Consider the following 25,858-nt stretch of genomic DNA (forward strand, 5'->3'; position numbering starts at 1 on the left):
GTACACGCTATCAAACAAAAAAAGAATCATCAAAATCGATAAATAAATGGCTGAGTAATCGCGTAACAAACATACAAAAAAAACGGTCGAATTGAGAACCTCCGCTTTTTGGGAAGTCGGTTAAAAATAAGTCGGCGGCGGCCATCTTTCCATCTTGGACCAGCTTTCGATGAACAGCGAACTATTTGCCCCTTCAAACAATAAAATCGTCATAAAATTTTGCGATAACTACACCTAACTACGGCTCTCGTCAAATAGCTTTGCCGCTCAGTTAAAAAGTTGGAAGTAACGAATCGCCATTAAGTTTGGCAGATCTACAGGAATCCTGCACATAAAACACCCGAAGAATAAGTCTTCATTTGCCGTCTTCAGAAACCCTAAAAACCGAAGATTTTTTTTATTCCGGCTACAACGTATTTTCTACCACTGATTTTCTAGCATTTTTTTCAAAATAAATTAAGTCATTTTACTTTTCCTAATTTATTTTCAGATTATGGTAAGTATACAAAAGTGCAATTTAGTAATATTATAATATCAAATAATATAAAATTATTAAATCGATTCTTTATTTTAACGAATCGGATCATTCGATGCAAAACTTCTATCACCGTCGCCATCTTGTCTATGCGTCTTCAAATTTAAAAAAACAACTAATGTAAACAAACATGGCGAGTTCGATCAGAATTCCCGGTAATTACGATTGGATTTTAAAAAGGTATATTTCTAACGGGATGCTAAATATGAAAGGTTTGAATGCGTAATAATAATTTAAATTTATTTAGTTATTTTATTTAGTACTCACAAATGTGGTTTGATTGGAAAGAAAATAAATATGAGCGTAAATAATTAGGAAAGTGTATGACTGATTCGCAGACCCCAATTGGGGTCTAAACCGAGCTTACGGTGACATTGATGTTCAGACCCCGATTGGGGTCCGCTACGGATTTGACGGTTAAGCACCCTTGGCTTGGTGAATAAAAAAGAAAAGAAAAATAAATGTCATTGACTTCGTCGAATGAGTTGAGGCCGATTCTAGAAGTGGGGTTGTGAAAAGGCTAAAAGTCACATTTCGAATGATGATGATGATGAATGATGAGCACTGCGAAACAATTGAAAATTGCTAAATATAACCAGAGCTATAATTTTTAACCCGTTAAAAGCCAAATGTTATTTGACGGGAATTGTAATTGTGAATTATTGTTGTATGAAATGTATGTTATCTTGTATGTCGAACAATTTTATTGATCGGGCTATTGTCGAAATATGAGTAGGCCTTTAGTACGGGACGCAACCAGGCCTCCGTCACTCCATGTACTTGCGCGCTATAAGTGCCTACCGCCCAGCCGAGCGGTCTCGGTCCGCCGGCGGATCAAATTCAGTGCGGTTTTCGCAAGCGAAGCGCGCGCACGCCGTTCAATTTTTAACCGACCTCTAATAGTGCTGTTCGTTCGTACGCGTATTACGATGCCGTGTGGTGCCTTATGTGCTGTAGATGGGTGTAAATCGAGCAAAAGAAGCGATAAACACCTAACATTTTTCCATTTACCTGTCAACGAAGAAAGGTAAGTGATAAATTATTACTAGTTTTTGTCGTTTAATTTTTTTTCCATTCACATACCGTCATTAGAGACCTAATTAAAAGACAGCAGGTGTGCGGACACCGGTATCCACTTAGAATTTGACAGTTTAATAGGTATATACTAAGCGTTAGCTTGCCTTTCAGACACAGATTGTAAGGTTTGGATATATTTTAGATATCTAATTTCATATGTTATAATTTTTAATAGTAAAATAATTTGTTCTTACAAGATTTACATAATTTTGTTACATAGAAACGTTATACCACAGAATAATTAATAGTACCTACAAGGTACAGAAGATGCACTCTTCGAAAGAAAACATTCGAATGTAAACTGCTAAACTAACAACTGCAATAATGTTCATAAAACACTGCAAAGCACGGACGTAACCTTAAAAAAATATGCCTACAAGTCCTTGACGCGCTCGTAACGAATCAAAATGCGCTTTAAGTCTGTGTAGCGAGAGTTCTTTTTCTTACGCCCGATGAAACACAGTTCTCAATAACATAGATATAAAAGTTATGTTAATTTAATTTTACCGAAGAGGCAGCCCTGCGATTACTGTGGAATCGCGCGGTGCGAAGCAATCACTGCTGTACGCTTGAGCATTTAGGCGCATTTTAGCATACATGGTTGTTGACGTGAAGGAGTAGGCAATTATCGTAATAGGTATTGGAAATTTTCTACTGAGTGAAGTATCTGTAGTAATCTGTACGCAACCTACTGTGTCGACCTTGCAAGTTCTGTGTGCTGTGCTGCTTCTGCTGCAGAGAATCTCAAGCGGCGAAAATATAGTGGCCTTGTTGTATCAAGATTTTTTACTGTTTGGGGTTGAAACTCTCGGGTCGTCGGGTCCGCATGCCTACACTCTATTTAAAACTTACATATACAGGCGGCTGGTTGAAAATTCTCGTGACCAGGAGGCTGACATTTTCCTTGGACAAAGGAAAAGCATTGCGATTCAACGCAGCAAGGACGCCAGGCCTCCGGGCATGCCTGCCGGGGCTGCGGGTTGTTCGAAAGAGATACCGCGGCCCTGGTACATAAAAGGCCTATGACGGAACACGACGGTTTTTAGTCAGTAAGAGTCTGACACTCCCTCACCGCTGCTAACCCACAGCGGGAGGGGTCATTTGATGATTTTTGACGTCGTTAAAAAAAAAGGCCTCCGGGCACGCTTCCAGTCGACAGCGGTGGGGGAGGGTACTTTGAAGTTTTTTAGTTTTAATTTGTACCTGTTTTAAATATGAATAGTGCTTTATTTACGACGAAATTAACAAGTTTTTCTACTTGGATGTTTCAATCTGGCCTTAAAGGGCAGCCAAGGATTTCGATGAAACTTGGCATTAGGTTAGTTACATGAGAATAACATTGACAAAAAAATCTCTAGCCACTCTAGAAAAGTGTGATAATGAGTACTTTGATAGAAATAAGTACTGTGTTTAGTAGTATTATTATACGATTTATATAGTAAATTACCATTTAGCTGGTCAGTCATAGATTAGCCAATTAGCCACTTCTTGGTTGAGTTTAACTAATATCATTCAAAAATTAATTTTTGTATCTCATGACGCAGGAGAGCTCTGTATTGTGCAATTAAATTTTATTTTGTCATAAAGGAAAATAAAAAAATATGGTCAATAATTTATTATAGTATTAAGTTCTTGAATTGCTTCCCTTAGAAAGGCCAGCTGGAGCCAGTAGAAAGCCCGTAGATTCCGTTTCTGAAATAAGAAAAAAATGAATAAAAGTGTAAAACCACGCATATTATGTCAAAACAATGATTATGGTCTTTAGTCGCTTATCAGGTCCTCTTTTCACATAGAAATCGCAATGGCCTCTTATTATTGTTATTGTTTCTTTTAAATGATGCTGAATTATTTAAAATCATGGAGAACAACATTTCTAACTTACCCGCGTTTTCCAATAATTCCGTTGCCCATATTGAAGGTGCCACCTGAGCACTGGTTGTTCTGAGCTTGGTTGATGTTCGAGCAGAGTCTGCCTACGAAGTGGTTGGTGCGCACACTGGATGCAAATAGTTCAGGAGCTCTGCTGTGAGAGCAGGTGCTGACCCAGCAACCAGGCTGAGGGTTCCTGCCTCCGTTGGGGTAGAAGTCACCGTTCGCGATGCGGTCGAAGATACCAAGGAGACCGCCGTCAGTGTGGATGGCTTCCACATATTGGCCATCGTTGCCATTCAGAGCATTTGAGTTTCCACCCCAGTTAGGTCCAGCAGGATCCAAACCTTGAATAAAAAATAAAACAGAGTTAAGAATTATTCATTGGTAGTATAACAAATCTTGATTGACTTTTTTCTATTATATTGTTAAGAATAGGTTTGGTAAAGAAAGAAAATGATAATAATGGCATACCAGTGACACGGGCGGCACGACGGCCAGCCTGACGTCCAGCGTTACCGACGACGTGAGCTCCCAAACTGAAGCCGACCAAGTGGACGTTGTTCCAGTTTCCACCAGCAGTGTTGATCAGCCACACGAGGAAGTTACCGAGGAATTGGCCAACACCAGGGACACCGTTTGCAGCCGTAATGTAGTTGGAGTTAGCGAGAGCACGCCAGTCAACAACGATGACGTTGACATCCTGAACAGCGAGGAAGGCAGATGTGATGAGGGGGTTCATGGCGGAGTTTCCATTGCTGTTCCAGCCGTGAACGATGACTTTCAATCCGCGGTTGGCCCGGTAGTTGGAGTTCCAGATAGAGTTAGCGTTGCCATTGACGATAATTTGAGCGTTGGTAGGATTTTGCCTGGAAAATTAATGGATACAAAGGTAAACATTTTATAAGAAAAGTCCAGATTGCTTTGTAATGTGTTTGTACCAAGTTTGTTAAGGTTCCTAATCAGGTTTATATAAGTAGAAAGATTTATTAATGAGCAACACTCATGATGGTATTCTAATATTTAATATTTTTATTTGTAGCTGCCGAGAGGACATAGTTATTATTTTTTCTGAACACAACTTTAGGGCCTAAAAATATCGTTCCTTCTATACTAAATAGTTGAAGATATAATCCATGGCACTTACCTGGTAAATAGCCAGTATTGGTTGTTGGCGCCATTTCGTGAGGCGAGGAGTGCTTCGTCGGCAGGTTCGTGCAGGTCCACTAAGTGTGGCACTCCTTCACCATCAGGCATCCAGATGTAGCGACTCTCCCCCTCCACGTAGTGGCTATTGTCTCCAGGGACCACGGGGATGGCGCTACCAGCGCATACTGACGATAAACAATATTTTGTTGTATTACTAAATGTTATACATAAAGGCAACATACCATTGGTGAAAATAAAATTCTATCAACTGATAGGTATTGGATAAGATATGCCGATTTTTTTGGCATGTTGTCAGACTGACATCGATTGAATTTAATATTTATTGTATGTAAGTAGGTGTATACGTAAAACTGTTTACAACTTAAACGACATTGCATATTATTCTGATTTTACTCACGCGCTGTGCAAGCAGCTAACACTACCAGAAACTTCATGGCCGAGGCTTTGGCAGAATTAAATCACATCGTTCTATAAAAGTATTTATAAATCAATTTTTATCTTAATTCGCGATTTCCGCGGACAAGATAAGACTAATTCAATGATATAATAGTAATTCAGTGATATAAAACATAATTTCTAGAATTCCGTAAGAAATTTAATGCAACCTACCATTTGATGATAAAATATATAATATATAATAGTTTATTCAAAAGTAGGCTGAAAAACAGTACTCTTCGAACATCAGAATTACGTGAGACAGCCCCAAAGACACTTCACCGCTTCCTATGTGTTAAAACTGGGAAGAATGAGTGGCACAAGAAACTCCCCAGATAAACATGTTTGTCTGTCTTATAAAAATCCTAATAATGACAATCTTAATACCAATCTCAGATTTATGTATTGCCGAAAACTGAAAGATATCTCACAGCTTATGCTTAGCTCAGAACTTTTCTCAAATAAAAAAACCTCTTGTCTGGTCAACCTCTTTCTGACGATGCTGTTCGAAAAAAATTAATTGAGTTATTCTATTTTTTTTCTTTTGTATTTAAACAGCAGTTCTGCGAGTTTGTTTACACAAATCCACACCAACATAAATACACCTAAATATTCACACAAGACTTCTTTTGTTTTTCTATTAAATTAATAGTGTTATGAAACATTCTTTGTGCGTCTTTACGGTCTTTATCTATACTTATAATAAATCTGTAGAGAGGTCAATTCTGTACATTGAATATATTTCCAAAATAACTATTAGGGGGTGATTAGTGATCGATACTGATGCCAAAAATGCAATCAGAAAAATTTTTGTCTGTCTGTCTGTCTGTCTGTCTGTCTGTCTGTCTGTCAGTCTGTATATTCGTTATGGAAACAAAAACTACTTGACGGATTTCAATGAAACTTGGTACAATGATTCTTCATACTCCTGGGCAGGTTATAGGATACTTTGCATCACGCTACGATCAATAGGAGCAGAGCAGTGAAGGTAAATGTTGGGAAAACGGGAGAAGTTACTCCATTTTTTAAGATTCCGTCGCGTGTGCAACCCTTATGGTTACAGCTACACAGAAACCATGTATGACGGAAATGTTCTTCATAAAATTATGTAAAAAATATCCCATGACAGTATATATCTATCTTTTATGGTTGACTCACAATAACACGTAAAACTCTCTCGGTAGCTTAGCAGTTCGGAGTTTTCTGATTATATTTGTCTACTATTACGTTTATAACACTCTCACTCACACGAATTAAAAATAGTTAATAGTATTACCTATTCATTAAAAAAAGATTCATATAAATCGGTGAAGAAACACCAAAGTTATACACGAAAAACGGATAAGCCATCGCGCGTGAATACTGAATCACGCTATAAGGATCATTTTTGGGCATCTGTCGCCGCGCTCGACGCGGCTCGCGGCGCGGTGGTTGCGCGAGTTTCATACAATATTTGGCTCTTGGTGCGATTGATGCGAATAGGCGTTCAGAGTGTTCAACCTTATTGCGCGACTTTTAGGTTTTAAATAATTTATTTTTAACTTTCTTTTGTTGTTATTTTATAAAATAGGTTGGTACCTATTAGTTATTTTGGTAGTGTTTAAATATTCGTTCAAATTACAAATTATTAATAGTTTACATTTTATTTCTTAAAGTAGTAGTAGGTACGCATAGATTTAGATAATTGGAGGGGCTGGTGTTTATTATTTCTTTCTCTCTTTGCACGAAGTCCGACTCTAACGCGGACGAAGTCGCTGGCAGAAGCTAGTCTTCAATATAAGAATTTGTATGCTCTTAAATATTATAGTTCCTAGTTATAATTTGTTAGCAGGAGAATGGAATGTCGTAGGTGTTCCTAGTCTTATTTACAAATTTTAAACTATCAAGGTAACTGCCCAATAGATGTTAGTCGTCGTCACTGTCTAAAGCGTCCAATTCTGGACAAGGGTCTCCCAAGCTGAGTAGATTTGCCCATACTCACTTCGCTGGGTATGCGTGTTAGTAAGCGTATTGTTAGATATTTTTTAGCTTCGTATTTTTTATTTTGCATGCCGTAAGGTAAAATGCACTGAGCCACTAAATACAATTTTCCACCATATTTGTAACATACATTATTTGCAAATAAATGATTTCTATTTCTATTACTAGGTATAGTGATACGGAATAAGACAAACGCCTGGAAAACACAACAAGCAAACTGTTATGCTGTGACTCGCAGCATTTCTACTCCGGACTGAAAAGGAGATGGCATGTACTTTTCTGTTTACGACTCGTATTTATTTAGCTCAATCCTGTTTTTCGTCAGCCACGAGAAGATACGACTGTTATGTCTCGAAAATTATTGTTCTGCAGTTCCAACTTAATTAAGTTTTCATGAGTTAACTTAATAAATATAATAAACTAGCTTTCACCCCCGGTTTCATCCGCCGGATGGTGACAAAAACTATTGGCCTTACTACAAAAACTTTAACACCTGTTTTACACTTGTCTAAAAAAAATGTGGCTTCAAAATGAACCATATGTCAACGTCATAATTTGTCATTTTTTTAGACAAGTCTTAAACTGACGTTAAAAAGTTTTTGTGGTAAGACGGTTTGTCTTTTTCCCGGGTCTAAGCTATCTCCCCCCTAATTTTCAGCTTAAATGGTTAAGCCATTCTTGAGTAAGTAGCTAATTGTAACTAACATGACTTTTTTTAAGTGTTCAGGCCGATTTTTTAATCAATTGATATGTTTAGGCATTCAGTGTTTAGGTAATCATGTTTTTAAAAACAAAATAGTAGTTGTAAATAATTAAAGCTTTAATTGTTAAAATTCTTCAATCAAGACCTATGAGTTGTTCAGTAGGGCCAGTTGTTGCTAGTAGTCAGACCGTAGATACCGCTTCTGTAATGAACAAATAAAAAAAACATGAGTATATATGTTATGGACCAAGTGATAAATTGGGCAGTATACATAATGCCCGGTCATTATGAAAAATGCGCAATATGAGAGTGCAATTTGATAATAATTATTCAAATCATCAAATTGACCGGGCACTATACATATTGCCCGTGACCTTTTGGGCAAAGTAATATAAACATATTTAATTTCATTTTTTTATTATTATTGACATTTAACTTAAACTAAATATTAAACCACACAGCATGGAAGTAAGCATGCAACATGCAGCAAGCATGGCTTCTGTCACGGCTCCGGCGCTGCGGGGCTCCGGCGGTCCCATGCGAGCTTATCGTCGCAGATGGTTTTCACGCTCACCACCGCAGCTTCGGCTTGCTGGCCGGCTCAGCCGGCCAGCCTCAGCCGCGTCGGCGAGCGTTAAAACTACCTGCGCCTCAGCTCGCAGGCCGCCTCGCCCCTCTGCGCCTACGCGGTTTTGAATTGCACTCTAGGGGTAGGGCAGACAAGACTACGTGGAGTCGGGTTTGCAGCGATTCGTTTTCGTCACTGACTTCAATTTTTAATACAATGTTTTGAATCCAAATTAAATTCTACCATCAAAAAACGAGCGAAGAAAAATGAGATCAAGAAAATCGATGCCGAGTGAGTAAATTAGATGACAATTGTCCAATAAATAATTTTGTGGTTAGACTTATAATTTCCCATTAAAAAAGAACATATAATTTTCGAAACAATAATCATAAAATATGTAGCGAGTAACAGAATTTATTTATTAGAACAACTGCCACCCTCGCACCGCATAAAATCTAGCTTTATTATCAAATTGCCCAACTGTCATGTAGCAATATAATAATGCCCGTGCAATGTGATAAATAATGAAGTTAAGATAGTTATTAATCATTTGGCCCGATAATGCTAGACATTATTCATAATGCTCGGGCATTATAAATAATGCCCGAATTAATCACATGGTCCATAACATATATACTTAAAAAAACAAATAGAGCTAGCATTGTTTAGAGAATATACAAGCATTCTGATTAAACTCAAATCATAAAACAGCTCAAAAAAGAGTTTTATAAGCTTCATAGTTAGATGCTCGAATACAAATTGTTAAATATGCCAAAATATTTTTCAACCTATTAAAGTAGATCGCACTACTATTTTTGCATGAATTGGCTGTTTTCACTGTGTCACGTACCTAACGTAAATTATGTTCAAAGTACAATATCAGCGATTATCTCATGTGATTAATATAATTTCGCCCTAAGCGTAATTAATTAGGTTTTGTTTACAGTAAATGGTCAAAAAAATCTTCGTTATCTTCTTTTGAATTACAAAAATGGTCCCAAAGAAAGTAATTTCAGTCGTAATTCAGCATATTTCAAGTAATTTTGCATATTTCGTATTTCTTTATGTATATTAGTAAGTTTGTATGAACAGTGAGGTTAGGTAAGAATGGGTGTCCACTCATTATTCTGCTTACCCTCTTTTGGAAATAATGGCATTGCCCATGTTGAAAGTGCTGCCGGTACATTGGTTATTCTGTGCTTGGTTGGTGTTGGAGCAGAGTCGGCCGACGAAGTGGTTTGTGCGCACACTGGATGCGAAGAGATCGTATGCCCTGCTGTGAGAACAGGTGCTTATCCAGCAACCAGGCTGAGGGTTCCTGCCTCCGTTGGGGTAGAAGTCAGCGTTGGCACTTCGGTCGAAAATTCCCAAGAGACCTCCGTCGGTGTGGATGGCTTCCACGTATTGGCCATCATTAGGGTTCAGAGCATTGGAATTTCCACCGAATATGGGGCCAGCAGGATCCAGACCTTGAAAAATAATAATTTTTGTTTTCAATAATGTAATTGGACGGCAAATTCTTGTTTTTTTATGTCTAATTGACCTATTTGGATTTTTCAATAGGTAAGGTAAAAATACAAAAAAAATAGCAAATTTTATTTTTACCTGTAATACGAGCAACACGAGCACTAGTCGTACGTCCAGCATTACCAACGACGTGAGCTCCCAAACTGAAGCCTACTAAGTGTACGTTGTTCCAGTTTCCACCAGCAGTGCCGATCAGCCAGATGAGGAAGTTTCCGAGGAACTGGCCAACACCAGGGACGCCGTTGGCAGCGCTGAGGTAATTGGAGTTAGCGAGAGCGCGCCAGTCCACAACGATGACATTGGCATCCTGAACGGCGAGGAAGGCAGATGTGATGAGCGGGTTTATCCCAGAGTTTCCATTGCTGTTCCATCCGTGAACAACGACTTTCAAGGGACGACTGGCCACGTAGTTGGAGTTCCAGATGGAGTTAGCGTTTCCATTGACGATAATTTGAGGGTTGGTGGGATTTTGTCTGTAAAAATGCCAAATATTACTAATTGAAACAAAAAAATATATATATTTGTTATAGAATAGAATCGAATAGAATAGAATATTCTTTATTGTACACCAAAGAAACATAGACAAGGACATTACAAACAAATACGTGTGAGTACAACAGGCGGTCTTATCGCTCAAGAGCAATCTCTTACAGACAACCTTTGGATGGAGTCGATTTTAAATAGATAGATTAGGGTAGTAGGCGTACGAATAATGATTAAATAGTTATATATACAAGTATAAAATAAACAATACATACACATATTTAAGGATAGTTGGATGGGAGACAAAAATATAAATATAAAGAAAGTAGAGAGAGTGTTAAAGATTCAGATAATAGTTCTTCACCATACTCTTGAATACAGCGAGTGACTGTGCGCGCCTGATAGATATTTGGTGGCTACAGACTAATAATTGTTATACAATCCATTTTATCACTGAATGCTTACAACACAATTAAGATAAAACAATAAAACACTTGTTTGATAAAACAACTACATTAGGTACAGTGATTGAGCAATCGTTTATACCTAATGCTACGTCTGTTATAGTTCAAAAGGCACGTGAAATTAGTGGGTTCCGGCTGTAATTAGAACTTCTTTGGCATTCGATGGGAAGCCAGAAAGTTAGACAGGTGTATAGGTGAACTCGACGTTGAGGAAGGCAGTTAGGCAGTCCACTCATGTTATTAATATATACGTTATAAAATGTAATGATGGATATAAACTACAACGCACCTGGTAAATAGCCAGTACTGGTTGTTGGCACCATTTCGTGAGGCGAGGAGAGCTTCGTCGGCAGGTTCGTGCAGGTCCACTAAGTGTGGCACTCCTTCACCATCAGGCATCCAGATGTAGCGACTCTCCCCCTCCACATAGTGGCTATTGTCTCCAGGGACCACGGGGATGGCGCTACCAGCGCACACTGCAAAACCAGATTAATTATTATATGTATGTTTCACTTCATGGTTAATAAGTTGGTTGACACTTTGATTTGATTTTGTACAGCTTTAGAAGTAATCTATGAAATTTTGCTTCTAAGGAAATACAAAACACTTATATACTGATACACTACACTGTTCAAAAGTTTTGTTAAACTGAAATATTTTAGCTATTACGTTTCACTTTAGTCTTTCGGTTGGCTTCACCACGGTCCCACAATATAAAAAGGGAAAGTGATATATTGTTAGGTTAATTAATTATTATTTTAACAAAATTATTAAACTTACATGCAACAAAAGCACAGAATACTCCTAGAACCTTCATGGTTTTCAGTAGAGTAACTCAAAGGGGGACCGAGGAGCGTATTTAAATCAGTTTTAATCTTGTATAGACGTCAAACAATAAAGAAAATCTTCATTCATTGGGCTCGATAATGTCCTACGTTTGTTGTGATATTGATCTATCGATCCTAAATATCTTTGTTAATGGTTTGGATTAATTGATAGTGTAGTAACTACTAGGTAAGTGCGTATACAATTTTAGGATTCCGCTATTTTTAACCGACTTCCCAAAAAGGAGGAGGTTATCAATTCGGCCGGTATGTTTTTTTTTTTTTTTTTTTTCTATGTATGTACATCGATTACTCCGAGGTTTATAGACCGATTTACGTGATTCTTTTTTTGTTCGACTCGGAATAGCTGCCAGTTGGTCCCATAGTTATCAGGTCAGGATCTGATGATGGAAACCCTGAGAAATCGAGGGCAACCTTCGAAAGTTGTAGGCATACATAGGGTAAAAACTTGACACTCAGGTGTACGCCTAAAAGCACTATTCAACTGTGAAGATTTGGAGCTGATCTGATGATGGAAACCAGAGAGGGTCGAGGGAACTCGACAACTGAATATGTAAACTACCTCGTGTTTGGGCTTAAATTATTTGTATTGACAAGACCTTTGCAACAGTGAAGGTTTGGAGCTGACCTGATGATGGAGACCAGAGAAAGTAAGTCGAGGGAACTCGACAACTGAATATGTAAAATACCTCGTATTTGGACTTATATTCTTTGTATTGATGAGAACTTCTCACTTGTATGGATAGTGACAACTATTCGTATCACTGAAAAGCTTTAAATAAAAAACTTTTTTACAAAAAAATTAAACCGACTTCCCAAAACACTAAAAAGCAAAAAAAAAACTATTTTTAGGTGCATCGGCCTAGAAGTCGGTGGCAAAATTAACTTAGTAACATCCATAAAGGGGTCTACACACCAAAGCCGCTGACCCGGCGGCACAGCCCGGCGGCACGACTGCCGCGGCATGTGGTGTTCTAGTAATTGTCAAATACTCTATGAAAGCCGGCGGCACGATTGTACAAAATACGGCCGGCGGGTTGGGCCGCCGGGCTGTGCCGCCGGCATCAGCGGCTTTGGTGTGTAGACACCTTTAGACACCGACTTCTAGGCCGATGCACCTAAAAATAGTTTTTTTTTTGCTTTTTAGTGTTTTGGGAAGTCGGTTTAATTTTTTTGTAAAAAAGTTTTTAATGATGAAATTACTGTCACTGTTTACGTGTTGCTTAGATTATTCCGTATTGTATATCTGCCTATGTCCAATTCAAAACGTGAATTTGTGGGTAGGTATCTAAACACCAATACCAAATCATCATCATACGTGAAGAAGTTTAAGTCAGGTAAATGATTTTTCTTTTGGGGCTAAATCCTTTACCTATTCATTCGTAGATCAATTGAAAGTAACAATTTCTTAAAGTAAAGTGTGCTGAAAAAAAAAGTTGCAATAAATTATCATTGAACCCGATTTTGTATCTGGATAAACATGAAAGAAATGTGATCATCAATCTTTTATAAAAACAATATATTTTTCAAACGAGGTTCTGTTGTGTATTGGATGGATGTTACGGAACACTTTAAAGACATTTTTCAAGTTAAAACCAGCTTGCAATTAGGATAATAAAATAATTAACATTGTTTATTAGGTCCGTTTAATTAATAATTTGATAGCAGAAGCTATTGATATTTTGGTATCACCGATTTTATTTTTTATCAGAACAATTGATTACAATATTTGTAATCTGGGATAAGTTTACAATCCATTAAAACGTATGACGAGATAAAACTGGAAAAATTACGTTGATACTGAAACAATTAAGTGGGTAGTAATTAGTAATGACATACCTACCGTACATATGTGTACGTATAGATTAATCTGCCAATCCTCTACTACTATTTACCTTTTTCAGTTGAGCAAACCTCACTGAGACTGACCTGCTGAGGTTTCACTTACTTACTTCAAGAGGGAATCACTGTCTGTGCCTATACATTTCATTATAGGGGTTCTGTGGCATTACTGCAAAATTTTATCAAAATCCATCCAGTAGCGTGTGTTTTTGTGTTTGTTTTAAGAAAATAAGACAAAAAACGCCTAACCTGGAGTTAATGTAGTGGACCTAAAAGTAGTTCCTTTAACTATCGAATCCGTGGAAACCTGACGTAACGCCGTCAATTTATTCAAAGGAAAAATAAATATATTGTTAGAAAGGTTTCAGTTAGTGAATTTATTAAGGAAGGGGATTAGCTGCGCCAACACCAAACAAGTAAGATAGCGGCAGCGGGATTACGGGGATTGAATGATGAAATGTTTGATAGAAATATTAATTGAAATGGAAAAGATACCCAAATCTTATACCAAAGAAATATACCAAACAAATATAACTTAAATCCACAACCATTATCATCATCTGCCCTGCTTTTGGACAACTATGTTGGGGTCGGCTTCCAGACTAATCAGATAGCTAAGACCCAGCGTCGTACATGGAGCGAAATATACCTTCAGTCATCAATCAATTAAAAACAATGGAACTATACCACTGTTGTTGATATATGACATTTTAATCTAATATGTGTATTAGCAAAAAAGTTGAACGCAATAACCATAATTTCAACACAATAATGTTTTCATTAGGCACTTTCAGCACTTTGTATCAACATATTCGTAATTAAGTGCCTGGATACTATTGAATAGCAATTGTGGCCTCATGTTTCATGTTTGCAATTTACATGAATTTACACAAAATAAATATCTTTATCATAGCTCTACAGCAGATCGGGTTACTTTTTGGTAGCGCTAGCTATATCTATTCTTAGAAACATTGTACATGAAAATGGAAAATCACTTAAGAAAATCGACAATGAAAATATATCATCTTTTTTGTGAGTAATGTATTTAGATAGTATTGCTTGAAGGATTTTCGTCTGCTGTGATGTCACTTTAGAAAGGAGTCGTATCTAAAGTTCTGAGTGCGTAGAGACCATTTCTGTGAAGAAGAAAATATTATGAGAATAACAACAAAAAATACTAGGTTTGAAAAGGGATTAAAGGTTAATAAAATTTGTTTATATAAATCATAACGGAAAAATATAAAAGCAATCATTGTAAATCCTAGACATACCCGCGTTTGTTCACAATTCCATTGCCCATATGAAGCGACGCTCCATTACAGGTTCCGAGTTCAGCCTCCCAGATGTTAGGGCACTGTCTTCCAATCAGGTGGTTATGACGCACGGTGGCTGCAAACAGCTCTGTTGCTCTGCCATGTGAGCAGCTCGTTCCTTGAGTCCAGCACCCTGGCTGCGGATGCTTCCCACCGTTGGGGTAGAAGTCAGCGTTGCCACTCGGGTTCATGATGCCGAGGACATTGCCATCCGTGTGAATGGCCTCTACGTATTGACCGTCGTTGGGGCTCAACCTCAACGCATTAGTGTGCCACCTGTAACCAGCAGGGTCCAAACCTGCAATCACGAAGAAGGTAATATTTAAGGGTATTTTTAATAATAAGAGTGGGCAATAAATAAATAAGCAAATATATACCAGTGATACGGGAGGGACGGGCTCCAGTCTGACGTCCAGCATTCCCTACAGCGTGAGCACCCAAACTGAAGCCAACGAAGTGGACTTGATTCCAGTTGCCACCAGCGGTGTTAATCAGCCATGTGACGAAGTTCCCGAGATGTTGGCCTACATTGGGGACGCCAGCTGCCGCGGTTAAGTAATTGGAGCTAGCAAGACCACTCCAGTCAACAACGATGACATTACAGTCCTGGACTGCGAGGAAGGCATCCCTGATTTGATGGTTCATTGGAGAATTTCCGTTATTTGTCCAGCCATGGACGATGACAACTAGAGGCCTGGCACCATTGTAATTGGAAGCCCAAATTGAGTTGGCGTTGCCGTGAGTAATGATGTTATGGACGCTGGGGTTCCACCTAAAAATACGTAAAATGTATTGAGTAAAAATATATATGTAGGTACATACGTAAAGGCGAAATGCCTATCGCATAACGTAGGTGCTAAATCTTCGATATTATTTTATAACGAGACGCTTATGGCTAAGAAAAGATGCACGCTTCGAACGCTCATAAGCTTTTCGGGGTGGGTTCGAGGATAGGTGACCAAATTGTGACAACAAGGCACGTTAAATATGTAGATGGTTTTTTTTTAACTTGTAAGAGGACATCGTTTGTACTTGTTGGTAGTACTTACCTAGTAAACAACCAGTACTGGTTGTTAGCACCGTTCCTAGTGTTTAGTACTTCTTCGTCAACAGGTTCTTCCAAGTCTACAAGGACTTGTTTCCCCTCGTCATCAGGCATCCACACGTAGCGGCTCTCCCCATCCGTTTTTGGGACTTCAGGGATAACGTGGCCGTAGCATACTTTTGACAAACAATTTTAACTAATTTAGGTTTATGCTCATGTATTCGAGTAAGTAAAGCTTTGAATTTATTGTACAAGCAATGCTTTCATTGTTAATGGTGAAAGTTTAACAAAATTGTATGAATAGTTGTTTAGTTCTGCACTATGCACATTGGGACGTATAATAATAATTAAATTGTATAGAAATATGGATGTCAATTTAGGCGTAATAATTATAACATCACAAAAAAAAAACATACTTCAATAAATTAGTAGTATTTAATTGGATAATTTAATATTTAAAATGATTATACTCACAGGCTACCAGAGACGCTGCTATGAGAATGGTCTTCATTCTCAGTATAAGCCGACCGCTTCCGTGATTCACAAAACGGAAGGAACGGAGGAAGGAACGGAGAAAGGAAGGAACGGAGAAAGGAAGGAACGGAGGAAGTCGGTTAATAAGTAAGCTACTACGCTGATGTTTTTGGGATAAATGTCAGCTTCGCAGGGGTTTTTATAAATATTTTTATCAAAATTTTTAATAATCTGCTCATTCATCATCAGCTTATCATTGTTTAGGTTTTACCTAACCGCTAAACGACGATAAATATATAAATAGGTACCTAAGTAAAAATACCTAGAGCTGTCATTCATAGGATAAAACCATGTTTTACGTTAGCTTCCGACGGCAGTTTCACCCGCAATCCGAAGGTGCTACTTCCCGCACATAATTAGGTAATAGCCAGAAAGTAGGTACATTAGGTACATAAAGAAGTACAGAAGGAGGTATATGAGCAAGAGCATGAACAGTGTTGTTCGTAAGGAATTACACAAGGAAGTACATAAAAAAGAACAAAGGGATTGGGAAGATCTATCTGTACCTAATTCTAACTAAAGTGGAGGAAATAAGTTTCTACTTTTAGAACTAGGCTTCTAGCCAGTTTAAGCTACAACGTAACCTCACTTCAGGCTTAAGCCGTAATTATTACATAGAATACATACATGACAGACTTGATAACTTTGTAATTTAGAACAATGGTGTCAAAACACAAATCATTTAAGTATCCAGTTGTTTGTTGTAAATAAAAGTCTATTTTTCGGGTTCGATTACATTGTTTTATTTAAGTATATTTAAAAAAAAATGTTTTAATATAAAGTAAAGATCCATTTAGAAAGGCCAGTTTGCGTTCGTCCTGAGCGCATATAATCCGCGTCTGTAAAACATAGAAAAGGTTTGATTATTTATATACCCAGTAGGTCAAAAATATTAATTTAAACTAAGAAATACGAAACGTCACATAAATGATGTTTTACAATAAAGTCTGCCAGTCGACCATATTTACGAAGATCTTTTCACACAAATGGTACTGAACTGAAAAATTATGACTTGTGAAGGGTATCCGGGCTTCACATTGTTTTAGTTAGTAACAGAAAACTCACCCGCTCTTGCCCAAGTCTGCGTTGCCCATACGGAAGGAAATTCCATTGCAGGTTCCGAGTTCAGCTTCCCAAACATTGGGACATTGGCGCCCAACCAAATGGTTGTTCGCTACGGTAGATGCGAAGAGTTCCGTAGCACGGCCGTGAGAGCAGGAACTTGGTCGTAACCAGCAACCTGGTTGTGGGTGTTTGCAGCCGTTCGGGTAGAAGTCGGCGTGTCCACTCGGGTTCATGATACCGAGGATATCACCGTCAGTGTGAATGGCCTCTACGTATCTGCCATTACCGGAACTCAGCCTCCTATTGTTATTATGCCATCTGTAGCCAGCGGGGTCTAAACCTGAAGCATTAAAAGAGAAATATAAATGAAGATGAAGAATAATTATGTGCAATGTAATGCTTAATAGAATCAGCGTACCAGTGATACGTCGAGGTTGGTCATTAACGCGTCGTCCAGCGTTTCCAACCACATGGGCACCTAAACTGAAACCAACTAGGTGAACGTTGTTCCAGTTTCCACGTCCGACCCTGATGAGCCAGGTGAGGTAACGTTAATAGACCGGCCACCGTTAAACTGGGAATTTGTTAAAGTGTTGTCTTTATTGATGACTAGTGTATGGTGGTTATCACGGTTACGTCTGAAAAAAAGACAAGGTTTATATTTCCTATTTAATTTCTGCTTAACAGGGTAGGCATTCTTCAAAGAACACTAAAAGTATGCAAATTCATATGCAACAATATCAAATTTATTTTTTGCCAACCTGGTAAACAGTCTGTACACGTTGTTCCTTCCATCCCGAGTTTCCAGCAGTTCTTCATCAGCAGGTTCGTCGAGGTCCACTAATACTGGTTCACCCTGAGCGTTCTCGACCCACACGTAGCGTCCTTGTTCCTCTACATCATCAGCGTTCGTTTCCACGTCGCTCACTTCCACGTTGTCATTCAGGGTAGGTATGACATGGCCGTAGCACACTGGAATTAGACAGGTTAATGGATTAGAAAAAATATATATTTTCTTTTCACATAGATTTAAATTTTTGGAACAGGCTGGACTAACTGTAACATTTATACATTTGTAAGAGGATTTAGCATGGGACGGGTTTGGGAGCTTGTATTGGTAGCAATTGGAAAATGAGGAAGGCAAAATGTAGCAGTAAGTACATTCCGTATTAAAATGACTATTCAGCTTTTAGTGAGGTGATGCAGCTGTTTCATATATTGTTTAAAGGAAATTAATTTAGATTAGGTACGGATAATGTATGATAATGTTATAACCGAAAGAAGTTTGACTTCTCTTCAATCTTTTTTATAAAAAACAATGTTAAATACATTTTTTACTCCCATCCGGGTTCGGCAATTAGTGGAAAAAATATACAAATAGTACTCACACGCAACCAGAGCTGCTATTACAAGGATAATCTTCATGCTGCAGCTCGTTTGATGAGTATTCCAATTTGCAGAGGGTTTTTTATAAATCACGTTATCATTGCGCAATTGATAAATAGATATCATCATAATTAAGTCATCAATCAAAATGTGTAGGGTGATTGCACCAATCACTAAGTAGTTTTTTGACAGATGGTTTTATATTAGACTAGCTTCCATCGGCGGTTTTGCCCACTTTCTGACATGAGAGGATCCAACCCTTACAATAGGTTGTGATATTTGTAGCCATCCATCCGATATGGCTAAAATTAAAATAATGATATACATTCACACATATTAAATTCGGGTTCACAAGGAAGTATATACGTTTAGTACGTAGGTTCAGTACCTACTTAAGAGAGTAGGTACATAAGAAATACATTAGACATGTGATAAACAGATAAAATGTGTGTTCCTCTACTGATTCTAATCTACCTTCCCAACAATTTTTACATACAAATGGACAGCGGTGTATTTTGATCAGGGCCCTGTTTTTCTCTTTTGGGTACGGAGCCCTAAAAAAAGGATATCCAAGCGTCAAATGAAACTAATTACTTTTGATACTAATTGCAATCAATCAATGTTTTATTTAATATCTACATAGAATAGCAGATACTTAGTATTGTTATTTTCTTTGCTGTGAGTGTCAATCAGTTGGTGATTAATCAATGAATCAATAATTGACAAGGATGATACTGATTCAGTAATTTGTTCACTATTGTTCATACTGACGCAGGTAGCCACGAAAAAGTCAGTCATGTGTAAATGTTATTGTGTTGGATATTATTTGTTCTGTTAATATAAATGATATAATAATGTGTCAATGATTGATGCATACTTATTATATATCATCGATTGATTGATATCAAAAGTATGATGATTTATATCCCAATCGCCCAATGTAATATGTGAAGCGACATGACAAAATGGTCACTCTCCCACGGACCGAATTCACGGACCTATAATTGTAACCATATTCCAAGCAAATAAATAAATTCTAAAAAATTCTAATTCTAAATTCTTGACCTGGTCGGCGACTGTTAATTAGCCAAAAGCAGCTGATAAAGTTCTTCAATAAAATTATTTCTATCATGCGTCTACTTAATGTTTGTAGACAGTAAGGGACTTACGTAGTATCTGACTATTATGTAATCTGTGCTAAGACTCCTCTGTGTTCCTTTTCATAAGTCGGCACAACGTCTTGACGGAATCCGGAAGGCGGCCTATAACAGCATGTATGTAGGTAGATATTATGTGTCTTTACCATAGTCTCCATTTCATAACAATGTAAGTACATTATTTACTTAATTATACCTACACTAGCTATTTTTCAGCCGTTTCACCCGCATCCAAACTTCCTCCCACCATCATCTGCCTAGCCTTTCCCAACTACTATGTTGGGTCGGCTTCCAGTGTAACCGAAGGTGCGACTGATTGTTTGTTGACTTCCTTAAACTATAGTTTTCTGGACAACTTAATACCTGGGAGAACTACTTCAAATACCGGGAAGAAAGTCGATTTCCCACAGTGAAGGATTTTTCAAATAACTTCAGTAGTTTGAGAGCCTTTCGGGTACAATCAAACAAATAAATAAAAAATGTTTCCTCTTTGTTTCCTTAGTATAAATAACTATAGATATATAGATAAGTTCAGTACACATAAGCGGTTCTCATTTTATTGTCAATGCTCTTGTTCTCTCCGTATATGTGTGTAAAATAGGGTTCTAGTAAAATTATTGAAAGCATTTTACTTTGTATTGTGCCTTGCGTAATTAATATTGTTTAACGACATCTTTTTCTGGTAAATGATCTTTGACACAATTCTTGTATTGAAATTATTTTTTTTATAAGAAAGACAGAGATGTTGCACCACAGTATAACACAAAGGAAGGGTCTTCCCAGTAGTAACACAAGGGAAGTGGTGTTTTTGGGTCTGTCTCATGTTAATCTAACTTTCGAAAAGTGCTGATTTCAGCCTACTTGGAATAAATAACTTTTGATTTTGAAAAAAAGTGTATCAAAACCGCGAAGGAAGTAAAAGAGTAAGTGGTAGGCATTCCTGCCACAAGCGGCTATTAGCGGTGTCATATATTATCGTTACATCTATATTATATCTATTAGTGTCTGTATGAGGGAAAATTTTACAAGGATTAACAAAAACCAAACTCTGTTTTAAAATTATTTTAATTATTTAAAAATAATTAATCAGTAGCATAATTTACTTTACAGAAGATTCTATTTATTCGTCGTCGTAGTTTAGAAAGGCCAGCTTGATCCAGTCCTGAGTGCGTATAAACCGGCACTGTAAAAAAAAATAATTAAATTAAGACAACCGTAAGAGATTTTAATTTTAAGTTTTAGGAAGTTGCGATTACGGTAGAACTTTCTCGTATATTGAGTAAAAATGTATGAGTCATATAAGCAATTTAAAAAAAAATCTAAACTATGTCAACTATTCATCTTTGTAATTTTGAATACCTGATAAAAATTCATCCTCAATTCTTAAATTTAGATTTAGAAGTAGCGGAAAATAAAAAAAGTTTGTGCTTTATGCTACTTACCCACGCTTGTTCACGATGGCATTACCCATGTGAAGCGATGCACCATTGCAGGTTCCGAGTTCAGCCTCCCAGATGTTAGGGCACTGTCTTCCAATCAAGTGGTTGTGACGCACAGTGGAGGCGAACAACTCAGTAGCGCGGCCGTGAGAGCAGGTGCTGATCCAGCAACCAGGCTGAGGGTTTTTACCACCGTTAGGGTAGAAGTCAGCATCTCCAACGGCGTTCATGATACCAAGGATATTTCCATCAGTATGAATTGCTTCGACGTACTGGCCAGCGTTACGGTTCAAAGCATTGACATTGTTAGTCCATGAAGGCCCGGCAGGGTCAAGACCTGTCATCAAAAAACTCAGTCAGTTTTATAAAATGACATTATCAAAACAATTTTGTTAATGAATATATGCATAATAATTTACCAGTAACACGAGCAGCACGACCGCTGACTTGACGTCCAGCGTTTCCAACAACGTGAGCACCCAAACTGAAGCCAACGAAGTGGACTTGGTTCCAATTACCACCAGCGGTGTTGATCAACCAGTTGATGAAGTTTCCAAGATGCTGGCCTACATTGGGGACACCAGCAGCGGCAGTGTTGTAGTTGGAGTTAGCGAGAGCGCGCCAGTCAACAACGATGACATTAGCGTCTTGAACAGCGAGGAAGGCAGATGTGATGAGAGGGTTCATGGCAGTGTTTCCATTGTTATTCCATCCGTGGACGATAATTTTCAAGGGGCGGGCGCCATTGTAATTTGAAGACCAGATGGTGTTGGCATTGCCATTGACAATAACTTGAGCGTTGTTAGGGTTGCGCCTGAAAATATCATATGTAAAATGTACCTAAATGAAAATTTTCGGACTAAGTTTCATATTATAAGATAATTCGCAGAAATGCCTGACTATAGTTGCCCGGGTAACTGGGTTGAGGAGGTCAGGCAGGGCAGTCGCTCCTTGTAAAGCACTAGTACTCAGCTACATCCGGTTAGACTGGAAGCCGACCCCAACATAGTTTGGGAAAAAGGCTCGGAGGATGGATGGGCCTGACTATAGTGCAAATATATATAATCTGAAGGCAGAAGCATTTACAAAATAAGAGATATATAGGCTGCCTAAAATACGACTATCCACCTCGAAATCTTGAAATTTTGGATTCAAATCACTGGTTACCTGGTGAACAGCCAGTATTGGTTGTTTGCTCCGTTCCTAGAGTTCAACAGAGCTTGATCGACGGGCTCTTCGAGGTCCACTAGGACAGGTTTGCCTTCACCATCAGGCATCCAGACGTAGCGGCTCTCTCCCTCCACATAGTGATTGTTGTCTCCCGGGGATGTGGGCAGGGCGTGGCCGTAGCACACTTGAAAAAAATTTACATTACATTTTTAATCACCAAAAATATAAATTTTTCAAATGAACTATATTCTTTTGATTTTGTAAATATTTCCCAAGAAACTACTGAATGATTTAAAATTAAATATAGCCACAGGATTTGGAATTTTGTTACGATTTTTCACTTTTGCTTCTACACTATTTTTTGTACATTTGTATTTTTAGGATATTATCAGGAACCACAAAGAATTTAAACTGGATAAACCTTAAAGTTCAGTAGTTTGAGAGCCTTTCGGGTACAATCAAACAAATAAATAAAAAATGTTTCCTCTTTGTTTCCTTAGTATAAATAACTATAGATATATAGATAAGTTCAGTACACATAAGCGGTTCTCATTTTATTGTCAATGCTCTTGTTCTCTCCGTATATGTGTGTAAAATAGGGTTCTAGTAAAATTATTGAAAGCATTTTACTTTGTATTGTGCCTTGCGTAATTAATATTGTTTAACGACATCTTTTTCTGGTAAATGATCTTTGACACAATTCTTGTATTGAAATTATTTTTTTTATAAGAAAGACAGAGATGTTGCACCACAGTATAACACAAAGGAAGGGTCTTCCCAGTAGTAACACAAGGGAAGTGGTGTTTTTGGGTCTGTCTCATGTTAATCTAACTTTCGAAAAGTGCTGATTTCAGCCTACTTGGAATAAATAACTTTTGATTTTGAAAAAAAGTGTATCAAAACCGCGAAGGAAGTAAAAGAGTAAGTGGTAGGCATTCCTGCCACAAGCGGCTATTAGCGGTGTCATATATTATCGTTACATCTATATTATATCTATTAGTGTCTGTATGAGGGAAAATTTTACAAGGATTAACAAAAACCAAACTCTGTTTTAAAATTATTTTAATTATTTAAAAATAATTAATCAGTAGCATAATTTACTTTACAGAAGATTCTATTTATTCGTCGTCGTAGTTTAGAAAGGCCAGCTTGATCCAGTCCTGAGTGCGTATAAACCGGCACTGTAAAAAAAAATAATTAAATTAAGACAACCGTAAGAGATTTTAATTTTAAGTTTTAGGAAGTTGCGATTACGGTAGAACTTTCTCGTATATTGAGTAAAAATGTATGAGTCATATAAGCAATTTAAAAAAAAATCTAAACTATGTCAACTATTCATCTTTGTAATTTTGAATACCTGATAAAAATTCATCCTCAATTCTTAAATTTAGATTTAGAAGTAGCGGAAAATAAAAAAAGTTTGTGCTTTATGCTACTTACCCACGCTTGTTCACGATGGCATTACCCATGTGAAGCGATGCACCATTGCAGGTTCCGAGTTCAGCCTCCCAGATGTTAGGGCACTGTCTTCCAATCAAGTGGTTGTGACGCACAGTGGAGGCGAACAACTCAGTAGCGCGGCCGTGAGAGCAGGTGCTGATCCAGCAACCAGGCTGAGGGTTTTTACCACCGTTAGGGTAGAAGTCAGCATCTCCAACGGCGTTCATGATACCAAGGATATTTCCATCAGTATGAATTGCTTCGACGTACTGGCCAGCGTTACGGTTCAAAGCATTGACATTGTTAGTCCATGAAGGCCCGGCAGGGTCAAGACCTGTCATCAAAAAACTCAGTCAGTTTTATAAAATGACATTATCAAAACAATTTTGTTAATGAATATATGCATAATAATTTACCAGTAACACGAGCAGCACGACCGCTGACTTGACGTCCAGCGTTTCCAACAACGTGAGCACCCAAACTGAAGCCAACGAAGTGGACTTGGTTCCAATTACCACCAGCGGTGTTGATCAACCAGTTGATGAAGTTTCCAAGATGCTGGCCTACATTGGGGACACCAGCAGCGGCAGTGTTGTAGTTGGAGTTAGCGAGAGCGCGCCAGTCAACAACGATGACATTAGCGTCTTGAACAGCGAGGAAGGCAGATGTGATGAGAGGGTTCATGGCAGTGTTTCCATTGTTATTCCATCCGTGGACGATAATTTTCAAGGGGCGGGCGCCATTGTAATTTGAAGACCAGATGGTGTTGGCATTGCCATTGACAATAACTTGAGCGTTGTTAGGGTTGCGCCTGAAAATATCATATGTAAAATGTACCTAAATGAAAATTTTCGGACTAAGTTTCATATTATAAGATAATTCGCAGAAATGCCTGACTATAGTTGCCCGGGTAACTGGGTTGAGGAGGTCAGGCAGGGCAGTCGCTCCTTGTAAAGCACTAGTACTCAGCTACATCCGGTTAGACTGGAAGCCGACCCCAACATAGTTTGGGAAAAAGGCTCGGAGGATGGATGGGCCTGACTATAGTGCAAATATATATAATCTGAAGGCAGAAGCATTTACAAAATAAGAGATATATAGGCTGCCTAAAATACGACTATCCACCTCGAAATCTTGAAATTTTGGATTCAAATCACTGGTTACCTGGTGAACAGCCAGTATTGGTTGTTTGCTCCGTTCCTAGAGTTCAACAGAGCTTGATCGACGGGCTCTTCGAGGTCCACTAGGACAGGTTTGCCTTCACCATCAGGCATCCAGACGTAGCGGCTCTCTCCCTCCACATAGTGATTGTTGTCTCCCGGGGATGTGGGCAGGGCGTGGCCGTAGCACACTTGAAAAAAATTTACATTACATTTTTAATCACCAAAAATATAAATTTTTCAAATGAACTATATTCTTTTGATTTTGTAAATATTTCCCAAGAAACTACTGAATGATTTAAAATTAAATATAGCCACAGGATTTGGAATTTTGTTACGATTTTTCACTTTTGCTTCTACACTATTTTTTGTACATTTGTATTTTTAGGATATTATCAGGAACCACAAAGAATTTAAACTGGATAAACCTTAAAGGCTGATGGGATAAGCAATAAATCAATTTAAGCTGAAGAATTTTTGGCTAATTTTAATGAATTTTACACTAAATTAACTGATTCGAATACTAACAAGCTACAAGGGCCGCCAATACAATGAAAGCTTTCATGTTCTCGATACTAACGGACACTGGTATAGTATAGTAGGCATGACAAACAGTGTGGATTTTATAAACGGCTTTATCAAATAATACAT

General features: G+C 37.9%; 4 protein-coding genes and 1 pseudogene across 6 annotated transcripts; all 5 read right to left on the reverse strand.

The window, feature by feature from the left end:
* Positions 1-3,212: 3,212 nt before the first annotated feature.
* Positions 3,213-11,751, reverse strand: LOC124631945 (pancreatic triacylglycerol lipase-like). Of its 3 annotated transcripts, none has more exons than XM_047166606.1 (5): positions 11,592-11,643; positions 4,629-4,815; positions 3,956-4,350; positions 3,495-3,828; positions 3,213-3,304 (listed from the first exon to the last, which is right to left on the reverse strand). In XM_047166606.1, exons 1-5 carry the CDS (start codon positions 11,626-11,628, stop codon positions 3,259-3,261), a joined length of 999 nt encoding a protein of 332 aa, XP_047022562.1. In that variant the 5' UTR covers positions 11,629-11,643; the 3' UTR covers positions 3,213-3,258. The 3 variants fall into 3 exon arrangements, with proteins under 3 accessions (XP_047022562.1, XP_047022554.1, XP_047022548.1); XM_047166598.1 differs by lacking the exon at positions 11,592-11,643 and adding an exon at positions 5,049-5,184; XM_047166592.1 differs by lacking the exons at positions 3,213-3,304; positions 3,495-3,828; positions 3,956-4,350; positions 4,629-4,815 and adding exons at positions 7,866-7,971; positions 9,473-9,806; positions 9,943-10,337; positions 11,101-11,287 and having other exon boundaries at positions 11,592-11,751.
* Positions 11,752-14,522: 2,771 nt separating this feature from the next.
* On the reverse strand, positions 14,523-16,472 carry LOC124631984 (pancreatic lipase-related protein 2-like). Its single transcript, XM_047166641.1, has 5 exons — positions 16,331-16,472; positions 15,861-16,032; positions 15,189-15,583; positions 14,770-15,109; positions 14,523-14,634 (listed from the first exon to the last, which is right to left on the reverse strand). Exons 1-5 carry the CDS (start codon positions 16,365-16,367, stop codon positions 14,589-14,591), a joined length of 990 nt encoding a protein of 329 aa, XP_047022597.1. The 5' UTR covers positions 16,368-16,472; the 3' UTR covers positions 14,523-14,588.
* Positions 16,473-17,183: 711 nt separating this feature from the next.
* Positions 17,184-18,880, reverse strand: LOC124646074 (annotated as a pseudogene).
* Positions 18,881-21,045: 2,165 nt separating this feature from the next.
* On the reverse strand, positions 21,046-22,786 carry LOC124632005 (pancreatic triacylglycerol lipase-like). The gene is made up of 4 exons (XM_047166662.1): positions 22,605-22,786; positions 21,857-22,251; positions 21,441-21,774; positions 21,046-21,181 (listed from the first exon to the last, which is right to left on the reverse strand). The coding sequence occupies exons 1-4, from the start codon at positions 22,712-22,714 to the stop codon at positions 21,136-21,138; spliced, it is 885 nt and encodes a 294-aa protein (XP_047022618.1). The 5' UTR covers positions 22,715-22,786; the 3' UTR covers positions 21,046-21,135.
* Positions 22,787-23,652: 866 nt separating this feature from the next.
* Positions 23,653-25,799, reverse strand: LOC124631965 (pancreatic triacylglycerol lipase-like). The gene is made up of 5 exons (XM_047166618.1): positions 25,736-25,799; positions 25,212-25,398; positions 24,464-24,858; positions 24,048-24,381; positions 23,653-23,788 (listed from the first exon to the last, which is right to left on the reverse strand). Exons 1-5 carry the CDS (start codon positions 25,770-25,772, stop codon positions 23,743-23,745), a joined length of 999 nt encoding a protein of 332 aa, XP_047022574.1. The 5' UTR covers positions 25,773-25,799; the 3' UTR covers positions 23,653-23,742.
* Positions 25,800-25,858: the final 59 nt, after the last annotated feature.

This window comes from Helicoverpa zea, chromosome 1, assembly GCF_022581195.2.
Source record: "Helicoverpa zea isolate HzStark_Cry1AcR chromosome 1, ilHelZeax1.1, whole genome shotgun sequence".
NCBI classification, from domain to species: Eukaryota; Metazoa; Arthropoda; class Insecta; order Lepidoptera; family Noctuidae; genus Helicoverpa; species Helicoverpa zea.

What these genes read in the sequence shown, in the direction of transcription:
- LOC124631945 (XM_047166606.1), bottom strand. Translation starts at nt 11,628, where the DNA reads ATGAAGGTTCTAGGAGTATTCTGTGCTTTTGTTGCAT. An exon ending in CAATACTGGCTATTTACCAG is followed by an intron (nt 4,351 to 4,628) that starts GTAAGTGCCATG and finishes TTAATTTTCCAG; the next exon opens with GCAAAATCCTACCAACGCTC. An exon ending in TCGTGCCGCCCGTGTCACTG is followed by an intron (nt 3,829 to 3,955) that starts GTATGCCATTAT and finishes TTTTTATTCAAG; the next exon opens with GTTTGGATCCTGCTGGACCT.
- LOC124631984 (XM_047166641.1), bottom strand. Translation starts at nt 16,367, where the DNA reads ATGAAGACCATTCTCATAGCAGCGTCTCTGGTAGCCT. An exon ending in CAGTACTGGTTGTTTACTAG is followed by an intron (nt 15,584 to 15,860) that starts GTAAGTACTACC and finishes ACGTATTTTTAG; the next exon opens with GTGGAACCCCAGCGTCCATA. An exon ending in CCGTCCCTCCCGTATCACTG is followed by an intron (nt 15,110 to 15,188) that starts GTATATATTTGC and finishes TCGTGATTGCAG; the next exon opens with GTTTGGACCCTGCTGGTTAC.
- LOC124632005 (XM_047166662.1), bottom strand. Translation starts at nt 22,714, where the DNA reads ATGCCTGATGGTGAAGGCAAACCTGTCCTAGTGGACCTCGAAGAGCCC. An exon ending in TCGTGCTGCTCGTGTTACTG is followed by an intron (nt 21,775 to 21,856) that starts GTAAATTATTAT and finishes TTTTGATGACAG; the next exon opens with GTCTTGACCCTGCCGGGCCT. An exon ending in GCCATCGTGAACAAGCGTGG is followed by an intron (nt 21,182 to 21,440) that starts GTAAGTAGCATA and finishes TTTTTTTTACAG; the next exon opens with TGCCGGTTTATACGCACTCA.
- LOC124631965 (XM_047166618.1), bottom strand. Translation starts at nt 25,772, where the DNA reads ATGAAAGCTTTCATTGTATTGGCGGCCCTTGTAGCTT. An exon ending in ATTGGCGGCCCTTGTAGCTT is followed by an intron (nt 25,399 to 25,735) that starts GTTAGTATTCGA and finishes ATTTTTTTCAAG; the next exon opens with TGTGCTACGGCCACGCCCTG. An exon ending in TCGTGCTGCTCGTGTTACTG is followed by an intron (nt 24,382 to 24,463) that starts GTAAATTATTAT and finishes TTTTGATGACAG; the next exon opens with GTCTTGACCCTGCCGGGCCT.